This window comes from Octodon degus, unplaced genomic scaffold (assembly GCF_000260255.1).
Source record: "Octodon degus isolate 3935 unplaced genomic scaffold, OctDeg1.0 scaffold00007, whole genome shotgun sequence".
In the NCBI taxonomy this organism is placed as follows: Eukaryota; Metazoa; Chordata; class Mammalia; order Rodentia; family Octodontidae; genus Octodon; species Octodon degus.
In genome coordinates this window covers 11790550-11803229 of record NW_004524583.1, presented here as the reverse complement: position 1 = coordinate 11803229, position 12680 = coordinate 11790550, and the positions used below count along the sequence as shown (strand labels likewise).

The window sequence follows — 12680 nt, the reverse complement described above, 5'->3', positions numbered from 1 at the left end:
TTATTTATTTATTTATGTGTGTGTGTGTGGCCAGCTCAGCCCACCAGGGGGCGGGGCTGGCTGGCATGTGGTGCTGGAGGATTGAACCGCGGTCCCTCTGCTTTGCTCAGCTTAGCTTGTTCTAAGTAGGTGCTTTAGACCACTGAGCCATCTCACCAGCCCCAGGGTCTGTTCTGACAAGGAGCGAGCATCCAGTTTTCATGAGATGACAGAAGTTGCAACCTTGCTAGAGTAGCTGGCTTATTGATGGCAAGTGTGACCACAGGGCTTGAATGAGAGTGCAGGGCACCAGGCTGTAGTGTGCAAGAATCCATGACTCCTATTCCTGAATTCACACTCAGGTCCCTCTTTGCTTCCCAGTGCCCATGCCTCCACGATCACAAGTGCTATCCTTACTGCCATTCTGGAGAGAACTTTGATTTCCTTTAAGAGTGATTGAGTGAAAAGGGAAGTCCTGTAGAATGTCTCCCTCGAATGGCCTCTGTCATTTTTGTATCTGAGAGCTCAGAGCCATGGACTCCCACCATGCTGTGTCACCCATGCCTTGCAGAGCCTCTGAACTTCCTAGTATTCAATAAAGGCTTGTTATTTGCTACCTCTTCTGGCAGCTGTCTTTCCATAGATCCTGTAATGCTGCATCTCTGGGTGGTGGTCTTTAGTTTCAGGAAGGGTAAGCAAAATCAGAATTCAGATATAATGGAACAGAGAGACTGTCATGCCAAGAGCTATAGATAGATGAGAGGTGACCACTGCAAGATCTCTATGTGGGTGGATACACTGGAAAATTGAGTCAAAGATATACCCAGCATGGGTTGTTTAGTTATGCTAAACTCTCTTAGACTTCAGGGTTAAAAGGAATTCTTGTGGCACACTACATTTTCATACTGCTTGCATTAGTATAGCCCCTCACTACTTACCACTTCAGATACAGTCAAGAGATACCCTTCTCTGTACCCCTGTTCTAGCTAGTGAAGGATGGAGACTGACAAGGAAGGAGTACATGGGTACACATGAGGCATCTTTTATTTTTTCTTGGAATCTCTAGGAATACCATTTAGGCCTGGGATCCATCATTTCATAGTCATAGCCACTGGAGACTCTTGTGGACCTAGAGTTTTATGGCATATGAGCAAGTGGGTAGCAGTTGATTTCTTCTGGTAGCTTCCATCTAGAATTCCAAGTAGGAGATAGGTCAATGTATCTCTTCACTGTATTGAGATAGATGATAGAAAGAAAGACAGATAGACACCTTATCAGTGCTAAGAGAGTTTACTGTCTGCTCCTTCTAGGGGTCTGCATGGAAGGCTCCTTCCTGGCCCCAAGTCCTGTTGAGATTGGAGATCTCAACACATTAATTCAGCTCTGGCTAAACAAGGGTGGCTGTTCCAAAAATGTCCAGATGCCCTGGTTTTCACGCAGATGCCCATCCCAATGCTTGGCTCATCCCCAGAACAGCAAGAAGCCCTGAAGTCAGCTGGAGTTGCATCATTCTCCGGTCACCATCTCTATAAATCTGAGATGTCTTTCTTGCTATGCAGTTATGTATGGGCCTGTGAGAGCCAGGTAGGTTAACTTTGAATGACACAATACCTTGAGGGTGTTTTCTTCCACTGCTGCTGCTGCTGACAAGGAAAGCCAGAGCAGAATTTCCCCTGTACTGATCTCTGGGGTCAGAAGAGAATCATTCTCCCATTTCTATACTTCCATGAATAATTAGAAAGTACCTGAACACTTGTAAGGGTGAGCCCCTGGATGTGGAAAGAGAGTAAGTTGACCCCAATATTCAGTAACAGCATTTTCCTTTCCAAGCCTAAGATTTCCAGGGTCCAGGCCCAGACCCAACAGTATAACAATGCTGTTCTCAGAAGTCTACTTCTAGATTCCAGAACTTACTCCATTCTAGTGCAGCTTCCCCTTTTCCCTACCCCAGATTGTCCAGAACTTTTAAAATCACCTCCAAAGTCTGTTTTGTTTGCCAAGAATAGTTGCCTATTTCAAATCTTGTCCTTTTTTAAAAAATATACAATAGTCATTTTGACCATGCAGAAATTGTTGTTGTGGATGCCTAAGACTCTCCCATGCAGTAATGATAATGAAAAAGAATTTCACAGTATACCTCTCACTCCAGGAACAGCAGGGATTTCTGCAAATCAGGATGGGTTTTCATTTGATTCTGAGTCTAGACAATCAGGGTTTATTGCCTTTTACCTTGCTGTCTGATGCCAATTTCTGGGATGAATGGAAGCAACTAGAAATTAACCCTTAGAGCACAGAGCAGAGGGTGGGGAAAGAACAGATTTCTTATTGGGGGTTTCTATCTTGGCCATCTTGGTTCTTTTGGATAATAAGGGGTTTTCATAGAGATACCTTGCTGAATTCCTTGTCTTTTCATCTATGCCCTCCCACAGGACTAGGCCCACCAAGGACTTGCTAACATCTCCTTGGAAAAACAATTCTGCTCCAATAAAGGAAGGTTCCTTGAAAAGAGATGTTCAAAGTTCGCCAGGTCTCTTGAAGGGCACAAGTCTTATCTGAGGTCACTCTGTCCTGATGCTTTGGCAGGGATTTAGAAAATGCAGAAGAGACTCTTTATTAGAGGAATGAAGGCACAGATGGATTTCTAATTGATTTCCTCCATCTCTGCATGGCTCTGACCTGCACCTAAGTGGTTGGGACCCTGAAAAGCGATAATGCTAGCTTGCAAAGATCTATTATTTCCAACCAGTCATAAAAATGCAGAGTCAATGCCCAAGCAAGGCGGGAATGAGGTAGGGAAGGTGCTAAGACAATTTCTGAGAATATTCATGGTGGCAAGAACTGGAAGATTGGCTGGAACACAATGTGAGAAGAAATGGAAGAGATACTCTGTTCTGATGCTCTTTAGTCATTGGGTGATGGCGACATCTGACTAAATAGATGAGAAGAAGGGGAGCAATAGGAAATAGAGAGTTTGTGCCTTTCCAGCAGCAGCTGTGTTCAAACCAGTGTGGGAAAAGAACTTCTGAGTTCTTTGGGTAGTCTCCAGTAGGTGATGAGAAACAGACCAACTGGACAAATCTAAGATGTGTAGAGACACCTTCAAAATGTCACTGTGGGGTCGGGGTCTCTTAGATCTGCCAGCTTTATTCTGTTCCCTGCCATGTGGATATGAAGCAGATGCAGAATGTCACCCTTTGGGGAAATCAGGTAGATCTCACGGCTCTGTCTTCCACGAGGCTCTGAGTGGCGTCTCTCTCCCGAAGAGAAGTGTGAAAGTTCTTTTGCTATTTCCCAAGAATAATCTCTTCCCTTCTGGCATCTCTTTTTCCAAAACCTTTGAATTAGTGGCTTTCAATCATTTTCTTCAAGATAAGAAATCCTTTACTTGTACCCTGTTTGCAGAATGATCAGTTCCTGAGGGATGAAACACTGACAGCTACATTGAGGTGCATATCCTAAGGGAAAAGGCGAAGGGGCCTCTTCTCTAGTGTGAGGCATGGGGTCTCGGTGGCTCTGAGCAGTATCCTCACTTGAAGGTGCAGAGCAATGGCAGGGATCCCTGAATGTCCATCCATGTCTGCACTCACTGTCTCTCAGGGGTCAGCACCAACTGTCCCTTCCAGAGTCATCTCCTTGGGAATCTCACAAGACAGCACTCTGGACCTGTCCAGTGCCAGTTCTTTCTTTTCACCCAGTGCCCACTCAGTGGAAGGATTTTTATGCCTGAAGTCACCTATTTTCCTTTGCAGATTCTCAACTGTAGAGGTCACATTATCTCAAAGTAGCCTCAAAAGGGATCCTGCCCCAGACCATGAAGACCACATGAAGGCTTGGATGGGACACTAAGGGGTAGATGATAACTTCTAGATGGTTCTCTCTCAGAGAGCTCTCAGCAGTCATGGCCTCTGACAACCAGCCGGCATGCCTCCTCCTGTCGTGGTCCCCTCAACTGGAAAAGAGCTGCATGACACACTTACCTCCATGAAGGGGAGAGGAGCCCATAGGCTACTCTGCAAGTCCACAGCTGGCTGAGCGTTCAACAGCAGATGCAGTGAAAGACTGTGGAGGCATCCCGGCAGCATGGGTCCCAGCACCACCCCCAACCCGCCACATCTAATGCCAGCTGGAGAGTGAGGAGTGGTGGGGGTCTAGCAGCAGGAAGGGACACGGTCATGCAGCACACCACATTTCTTTCTTTTTGCTCTCCTCCCCACCCTCCAGGGAGTTTCGACATTTCTAAGGCACTCTAGGGGGTGAAGGGTGGGGACAGTGCAGAGGATGGCAGTCACTAGACAGCTGTAGCTCTTGTGGGACAGCAAGGAGTGGAGGCTGCAGTGCTGGAGAAGAAGGAACTGGGAAATAAACTATGGCTTAAAAGGCAGAGATGATACCGAAACAGGGTGAGAGCGAGAATACAGGAGGGAGAAGAAAATTTTGTTGGTCCAAAGGAAAAAGGAGGAGGAGGAGGAGAAGGGGTGGGGGTGGGGGTTGGGGATAGCATTGCCTTTTCTTTTGGATTATTTTTTCCAGTTTATAATTCTTTCCTTTTTTCTTTTTTCTTTTGTTTTTAAAGAATCTCACACCTGATATTCCACGTTCCATCCATTTCGGTTCACCAAGGACAATGAAGAAATTCTCTTGCCTTTCGTATTCCTCCTCATCTACTATTTTAACCCTTATGGTTTTCCTGTAGGGACAACAAGAGAGAGAGTGTGTCGACTGGGTAGGCAGGTTGGTTGGTTGCCTGGAACACAGCCTTTGCAATCATTCCCCACCACACGTGGCACATGCAGCCCTGTCCCGTCGTGGTGGTCTTTGACAGGACTATGGTGGACTGTGTTGATCTCATATGAAAAAAGTCTTAGCTTTTCTGGTCTCCTGGGTCATCAATGTTCTCAGGGGTGAGCAGGAAAGGGAGCCAGGAGGTAAGGACAGGTGGGAAAGAAAGGGGGTCTGGACAACTGGAACCAGAAGGAAGATGAGGTGGTGGGGGAGGAGTATTTAGAGCCTGCTGGTTAGTAAGAAGTAAGTTGGGAAGCACATTCCAGTGTGTGTCACATGGTAACAGTGGTGTTTCTCTAGGCCGCAGGTAAACTCTCTGCCCACTGGGGATGACCCAGAACCCTGTAGAACACGAAATATATCAGTGGAACACAGGGCTTGTGTCCCTTGAGTTGGTACCCACTTCTCACATGAGCCTTATAAAGAAAATTCAATGGAAGGCATTTAAGAAAGCTAGAGGGAGAGAGGGAGAGAGAGAGGAGAGAGGAGGAAAGCTGGCAGAATCTTATTGTTTTTCTCATGCTTTGTCTCAGAGGGGGCTTTGGGGGAACAATAAGTGTCAATCATCTGTCATAAGGCTGGCTCCCTAAATGCTGGCTAACCTGGGCTTGGGCACAAGGGGATGGAGGTCACTGCTCATCTTAACAAAACACAGCATCTTTTACAAACAGATCACCAGGGAAGCAGTTTTTTGAAAGTTGTGCCACTCTGAGATCTGATGTGATGTTGGCTCAGGTCTATGCCCATTAGGAAAGGTCACTGTGGTGGTTTCTCCCTGTCCTTCCTCTAGTGGTGGCTAGCAGGTCCTAGGAGTGAGCTGGGGTGTTCCGTTCTGAGAGAGAGAGAGAGAGAGAGAGAGAGAGAGAGAGAGAGAGAGAGAGAGAGAGAGAGAGAATATCCTGGGATCAAACCTCTCTCAAAGGACAAAGTGAATGAACAAATGACTCCTCAGGTGCTCAGCTTTTCCTATATCATACTGGAGACAGAGTTGGCTTTGCTATCAATAAAACAGTACACTGACCTGAACTGGTTTGCAGGGCACAGGACTTGTGCCTTTGTGGAGCATGTGAATTTTCCCATTCCTTTTGGGGCCAGCTCTTGGCTCTTTCTTGGACACCCTTTATACCTTGCTCAGTAGGCAGAAGGCAAAGCTTACTGATGATTGAAGCCCGAGGTATGGGGCCCTGGGGATGTCTACAAGATGGGAGCCTTCATGCTACACGGACTTCACAGTGGTGTGGGAATGGGTGCTCTGGACCTTAGCCCTGGATGAGAGGGGTGTGATGGATGACTTGGCCAAGGGATACTGCCTCCAAACTAGCAGCTCCCTCACCAGGATGGTCCATCCAGGACAGGAGGCCATGGGGAAAATGAGGCCCCTTCTGTTGGAGGTACAGCTCCACCCACTCTGAGAAGTCCCATGGCCCTGGCGCCAGAATCTTCTCTGGCATTATTTTAACTCTGCCTCCACACCCTGAGTAGAGTCAGTTATGCAGGTCTTGGACGGAGACCTAGGACTCAAACCTGTATCCTCAGCTGTCAAGGCCTGGGAGTGAAATAAGCACTAAAAAAGGGATGTGAATAAGATGACTTCCAAGGCCTGCTTTGGGGACATGGATAGACCATGATTCAAACACAGTGATTTTCAATTTCATGGGACTATAGGCTTGTCCCTGCAAACAACTGCCCCAGGAAATCTGCAGTGGGTTTATTCTAGTGCTGCTCTCTGCCTGGTTCCATCAGCTGGCTTTTTCTTTCCTGTAGGCAAGGCTGAGAGTCTCAGTATCATTGTCTAGGTTATAATCATTCTGTCTCTCTGTGTCTGTCTGTCTGTCTGTCTGTCTGTCTGTCTGTCTCTCTCTCTCTCTCTCTCCCCCCGCTTCTCTCTTCCTCTCTTTCTCCCCTCATTTCCTCACCCTCCCAATACTGCCATTGGCTCTCGGGCAACCCTTCCCCCACTTGGATACCATGTGACAGGTTGGCAGGTGTTAGGACAGAGCTGGGAGGGAGACTGGAGAGAGGAGAGGGAGATGGAAAAGAAAGCAAGAGAAAGAAACCAGTGAAAGGGGGTCAGAGAGGTAGAAGACAAAAGGAGGAGAAACAGATTGACAAAAGAAAGAAACAGAAGAGGAAGAAAGAATGTCAATGTTAGTGTGGAGGACAGGGTACTACACCTTTCTGAAAACTCATATCCACCATGCGGGGGCCCATCATCTCAATGAAGTAATTCTTGTTTTTCTCATACGCCTCATCATCAATTACCTTGATGTGAACTGTTTTGCTGTGGATGGAAAAATAAGTATCATAAGCAAGGAGCAGAGTAGGGCAGGCTATCCAGGAGGAGAAGCAGGGAGAGGAGGAAGCAGCAGGTATCCAGGAGAGGCCCTCCACACCCCACACCACGTGGGCACAGGGCAGAGTGGCTGCCTGGCTCCCCTCCAGCCCAGTGGCCTCCTCCTGGCTTTGTGTGGCTTCATGGCCTGGCCATGCTTGGAGAGAGCCAGCCTTCACAGTCCAAGGCTCAGGGTTCTAATTGTGGATTCCATGTTCTCTTGGACAAATAATTTAATCAACACACAAACAGAATGAGTAATGCTTTCACCCTCCCAGGATGGTTATGAGAGCAATCGAATAGCGCACAATCTCCCCGCTGCCCCGTATCCATGACAGATATGGTATCAGACCCCAGAGGACAATGTACACTATGTGTTTTCCTATGCACACATATGATAAAGTTTCAATTTTGTACTAGTGGCAATAAGACATTAACAACAACCAACAACAGGGCTGGTGAGATAGCTCAGCGGACTAAGCACTTGTTTAGGCAAGCACAGGGACTGGGGTTCAATCCACATTGGCCCCTTCCCTGGGTGCACTGAACCAGCCACAGAGACCAAGTGTGGTGGCACCTGCCTGTAATCCCAGAACTGGGGAGGCTGAAAATAGGAGGCTCACTACAAGTCCAAGTTGTATAGTGAGACCCTATACCAAATACATAAAAAAAAACCCAATAATAAAACAGACTAATTCTAACAACGTACTATAAGAAAAGTTATTTCAAACATATGCATTATTTACTTCTGGAACAGTAGATAAGGGGTTATTTCTGTATATAGATCAATGCTCAGGGGTGAAGGCCCTCCTGTAATGTTTGTTTCTGTATCCTTTCACTTTTAGGACAAGGGAAATTTCTTGATTTTCAAAGTCAGTTGAAAATCAACTGTTAATTTAAAAGACTTATGTCCCAGAAAGGGCAGAAAGAAAGGAACATATGGACCTATGGGAATCTTGTCCAGAAATAATAGAATTTTCCCCTTTCTGTGTGGCAAGGATTATCACGGGGCAGCTGGGAGAGCTGTTCGACTCTTGTCACACATTCTGGTGACTTACAGGGGGTTTCCAGGATGGCTGGCACTGTTTCCAAACACGCATTGCCACGACAGCACACACTGGTGGGGCCATGTCAGCTTTAACATGTGCACTCTGGGCCACGATTGGTTTCCAAGCCCTGTGGTGATCTTGGTGAGGCGCATTTGTATCACTTGGTGTTGAAAAGTATCATTTTGTTAATGTAAATATTTGAAAACAGAAGCTGATTTAAGTAACTCTGCTTTGCCTTTCTTCTTCTTTCTTAAAATACTAGTAGTTAAGGAGAGGAAGGAAAAGTAAAAGAGATAAGATACAATATGAATATGTATCTGTTCCCCAGGATGACTGTATTTATGTTGTGTCACAAACCTATACTTAAAAAATGCTACTAGTTGATGTAAAAACAGTTGGGATGGACCTCTCTCTCATTTTTGCCAAATTAGGGGGCACACTTCGAGGCCACACCTCAGCCACGATGGCAGCCTCTCCTGGGGTGTGATAGGACAGAGAGCTGGCCCTCCCGGCAGTGGTGGGTGTGGAGAGGCGCCAGCAAGGCCTGGGTCTGCTCCCAAGGGCATTCCCACTCACACTCTGCTCCCAGAGTCCCTCGCTGAGGACAATGAGGCCTTTGCCTCCTCCCTCCACTCTTTTTCTGTGCTGTAGGAAGACCTACAGCACAGAAATTGGGGTAGCCTCTGCTCTCCTGGGGTTTCCTAGGTCACCACACAGCTCTGACTAGGCTCCCCCAGAGCCTCCGGGTCCACACTGCAAACCCTGCAGAATCAGCCCTGACTCATCACCTCTGAAGTGAACGTCGCAGCAGTTTTTTGCACACTCTGTTCCTGCTGCTGGGCTCATGATGGAAACAGACACCACCCCACCTTCACCACTTGCCCGACCCAGCCTGGTCTCAGAAAGCCCCGGCTCCGCGGGCAGCTCAACTCTGCACCCAGGAAGCACAGCTCTGCAGCTTCCCTCCCTCTGACCAGTGAAGACCAGGACCTCGGCTGAACTCGTTCCTCCACCTCTCATCAACTGGGCGACCATGAGCAACTTGCTGACGTTTTCCAAGTCTCATGTACAATGGAACAATAATACCCACTTTATGGAGTTCTTAGAACAAGAGAGTACACAGCAGTCCCTTAGCAGGTTGTGTGCCTGCTCTTAAGTGTTTAATATAAATAGCAACCATTTCCAAGGATAATAACAACCCCCAGCGTGGTAGTCTGAGAAGAATATGTAAGGGGATTTATCTACAGCCATTAAGCCAGAAAATCTGGGGAAATCAATAAATTGAATTGGTGACCCAGGAGGCCGTACTGGCTGGGGGCAGAAGTCATGGGCTGGGTAGCTTGGGAGGTTAAACACCATGTGGGTGACAGGAGGGCTTGGAGTGTTGAGTGGCTGCCACTCCCTCCCTCTCAGAATCTAGCCTCTGGTCCTGTCAGTGACAAGGCCCAGGTAGCACAGACTACTACGGGTTGCACAACACAGCAGGGCTAGGGCTTGAATTTGTTCTGCTTTCTAGTGAACGTCTCAGTCCAGGACAAGAGGCGTGAGTATGGGTGTGAACAGCAGCCGCAGGATGTCAGGTTAGCAAGGGGGGCACCTGTGGGTGGGGGTGAGAGGGCAGGCAGGGCGTGGGGTCCCCGACCGCGGCCAGCCTCTGCCAAGTATCATGTCCATTTGGACTGAAGGTGTCCTTCTGCCTGAAAGCTAAAGAAATCCCCTCCAGCTCCTGAAGACTGTTGAAGCTCTCCCTTCTGCTCAAGTCGCCCTCAGTGAGGCCGAAGGAACATCTGAATTCAGTCATGAATTTAGTCATCCTTGAGGTCCCTTTCCAAACCTGTTCTCCCATTTTGGTCAACAGCATCCTCATCTACCAAACAGCTCAAGCTCTAAATCTTGAATCCCCCCAATTTCTTTCGCACCCTCACCCATCCTCCTCTACCTGCCACCTGTCCCCCCCCCACCTTCCCGCTCTACCACTGCCTTGCCCTTGAGCTGCTGCAGCTTCCTGAAGGACCTTCCTGTCCTTGACTCTGCTCTCATTTCTCCGTCCCCATCTTACACTGTGCCCAGGTCCCCCGCACGCCTGCAGGGACTCAAGCTTGCACAGATCTACCCGCTGCTCTGAGCCTTCTGGCCTCTTTCACCTCTCTTCCCACGGGCTTCCCTTGCTCTGGGGTCCCGGGTGCAGGGATCTTCCTGTGCCTGAGACTGTGCACTTCTCCACTCCGGGGTGCTGCTGTGGCTGGTCCCTCTGTCTGGGACGCTGTCACACAGATCCAGGCTTACCCTCATCCATCGGGCCCTTCCATAAACATCACTCCTCAGACAGGGCCCCGGCAGCCACCTCACCTCCAGGACACTGTGCCCAGCACAGGGGTCCTTCTGCCCTGTTCCTCCATTTGCTCTCCCAGTCCACTAGCCATGCCTGCAGTTAGCTGAGGAGTCACCTGTCTGTCCCCATTGGTGAATGAACCCCACAGAGATGGGGGACATGTCTGTCCTGTCACGGCAGCCTGGCATACTGCTTGGCATACAGGAGGCCCAGTCAGGACTTGCTGTGTGACTGCTCATGAATTTCTAGCACACCTCAGATTTCTGAAATGAATCTACTCTCTTTTTGTGCAACAAAAACCCATCAAGAAGAGCAGACAACATTTTGAAGGGTACACGCATGACACACCTATGGATTCTCAGGGGACAGGCGGGCCAGATGCTGAGAGTCAACTAACCTAGTGCCTCAGCCTACTTCATCGACCCGCCTGTCCGCTCTGCATCAGATCTCTTCCACAGCCGGGAATGACGCCCTGGCTCAGGTGAGGACTCGTGGACCCACAGCCTCCACCCACTTCCTCCTTGCAGCTTGGGGCCGTGATCAGCACAGGAACAGCCCTAAGCAGCAATTCCACCTGTGGGGCCTGTGCCAGGCAAGGAGGTACCAGTGGGCAGGGCGCTCCCAGCTTAGGCCTGTCTGCCCCTCTTGGAAGAGAAGCTCCCTGGAGATCACTGACCAACACTGCAAGGGCATTGGGCAAACCAGCCCAAGGAGGCTTGACTAGCCTCTCAGAACATCTGTGATGTCAAGAACACCCAATCCCAACAGGGCCTCTTCTGCTCGTGGTGCCACAAGGGAACCCACCAGTTCCCCTGTTGAGTTCCTCTAGGATGAAAGGGGAGGAAACAGCACTGATTTAGTTGAATGAATGAATGAATGAATGAATGAATGAATGAATGAATGAATAAATGAGTGAATGAATGACACACACAGGGTAAGAGATTGTGTGAGTTTCACTTTCCACAGGAAGAAAGGAAACACAGATACGGACATGTTTACTTTGTGTCCAGCACAAGGAGGAGAACTTTTTGATTTCATCTTTAGTTCTGCTGTTAACATAGGTATCATTATTACTTCCATTTTAAAGGTAAGAAAACAAGTGCTCATTGGGATTAAATAAATTTTGCATAGTCATGCAGCTTGTAAGTGGCAGGACTGTGGTTTTTATGTGTGTCCCTATTGGTCCGATAGTTTATTTCTTACAACTGGGAAGGTGAGCTCTGAGTGCCATTTCCAAACTGCAGAGGCCACAGACAAAAACGACATCCCCCACTCCCTGCCCTAAACTTCAGACAACACAGGCAGCACTAACAGGACCTGTCCCAGCCTCCTACAGTGAGTAGGTAGCATCCTCACCCTCTGGCTGTCCATGCTAGGAACACAGGTAATAGTTAAATACAGGTGGGGCTTCTGACTCTGTAAGTTCCTCCTGCTGGGTTCCTACTAAGCCACTCTTTGCCATATCAAGAGGGGCTCCCACCTATCCCTTGTAAACATGTCCTTGCTGTTGAAGGCCAGAGAAACTCAGAGGGGCTGAAGGGCTAGGAGCCTTTCCCTGGAAGCTTCTAGAAGCCTCACACCTCTTGTCAGTTCTTTTCTTTATGGTCTTCCTTATCTTCCAGGTCGAGCATCATAACTCCTCATGTCGTTCTCAATCAGGTCTGGCTCTGTGAACCTGGGCAGAGCCCCTACTCTCACTGTACCTTATCAGCCCAACACTGCCTCACCTACGCAGGTCTGACCAAGGTCTGAGGAAAAGGCTCCTGTCCCATGAGAAGCTTGGGATGCCTCAAATGTTTTCTCTTAGAAAAAAATTGTATCTTGAGGCCCTCAAAAACAGGACTTCTCTTTCTCTGACTGCAGTATACACAGGAACCACTTGGGCAGATTGTGGCTAATGGAGCTGAGTTGGGGTGCAAGTTACTGCATTTCTAACATGCTGCAGGGTATGTCTGTGCTGCCAGTCCTTGGAGAAGCCTTTCTGGATCTATTACAAATGTAAGGAAAGGGAAGCAGTAGCTCAGATGCTAGTGTCAGGCAGAAAGCTAGCACTGTAGCCAAAGCCTGGATTAATTAGGTCAGTTCTCACACTGTGCTTTGAGAGGGGCTGTGGTTTTAGGGTGGAGTGTCCACTTGATTGGCCTTGGAGTCCACCTGGGGGAACCCGTGGTGCACACTTCTGGGCATGCCTGGATGTATCTGGGTT

General features: G+C 48.4%; 1 protein-coding gene across 6 annotated transcripts in view; it reads right to left on the bottom strand.

The window, feature by feature from the left end:
- Slc8a3 (solute carrier family 8 member A3) overlaps positions 1 to 12680 on the bottom strand; it is a 138345-nt gene that overhangs the window by 12460 nt on the left and 113205 nt on the right. For 4 of the 6 annotated variants that reach the window (XM_023702436.1, XM_004624744.2, XM_023702451.1 and 1 more), the window contains exon 3: positions 6936 to 7042. In XM_023702436.1, coding sequence (XP_023558204.1) covers positions 6936 to 7042 — 107 coding nt within the window. Of the gene's footprint in view, positions 1 to 4562; positions 4667 to 6935; positions 7043 to 12680 lie in introns of all 6 variants that reach the window. The other 2 variants (XM_004624745.2, XM_004624748.2) reach the window with 1 other exon arrangement.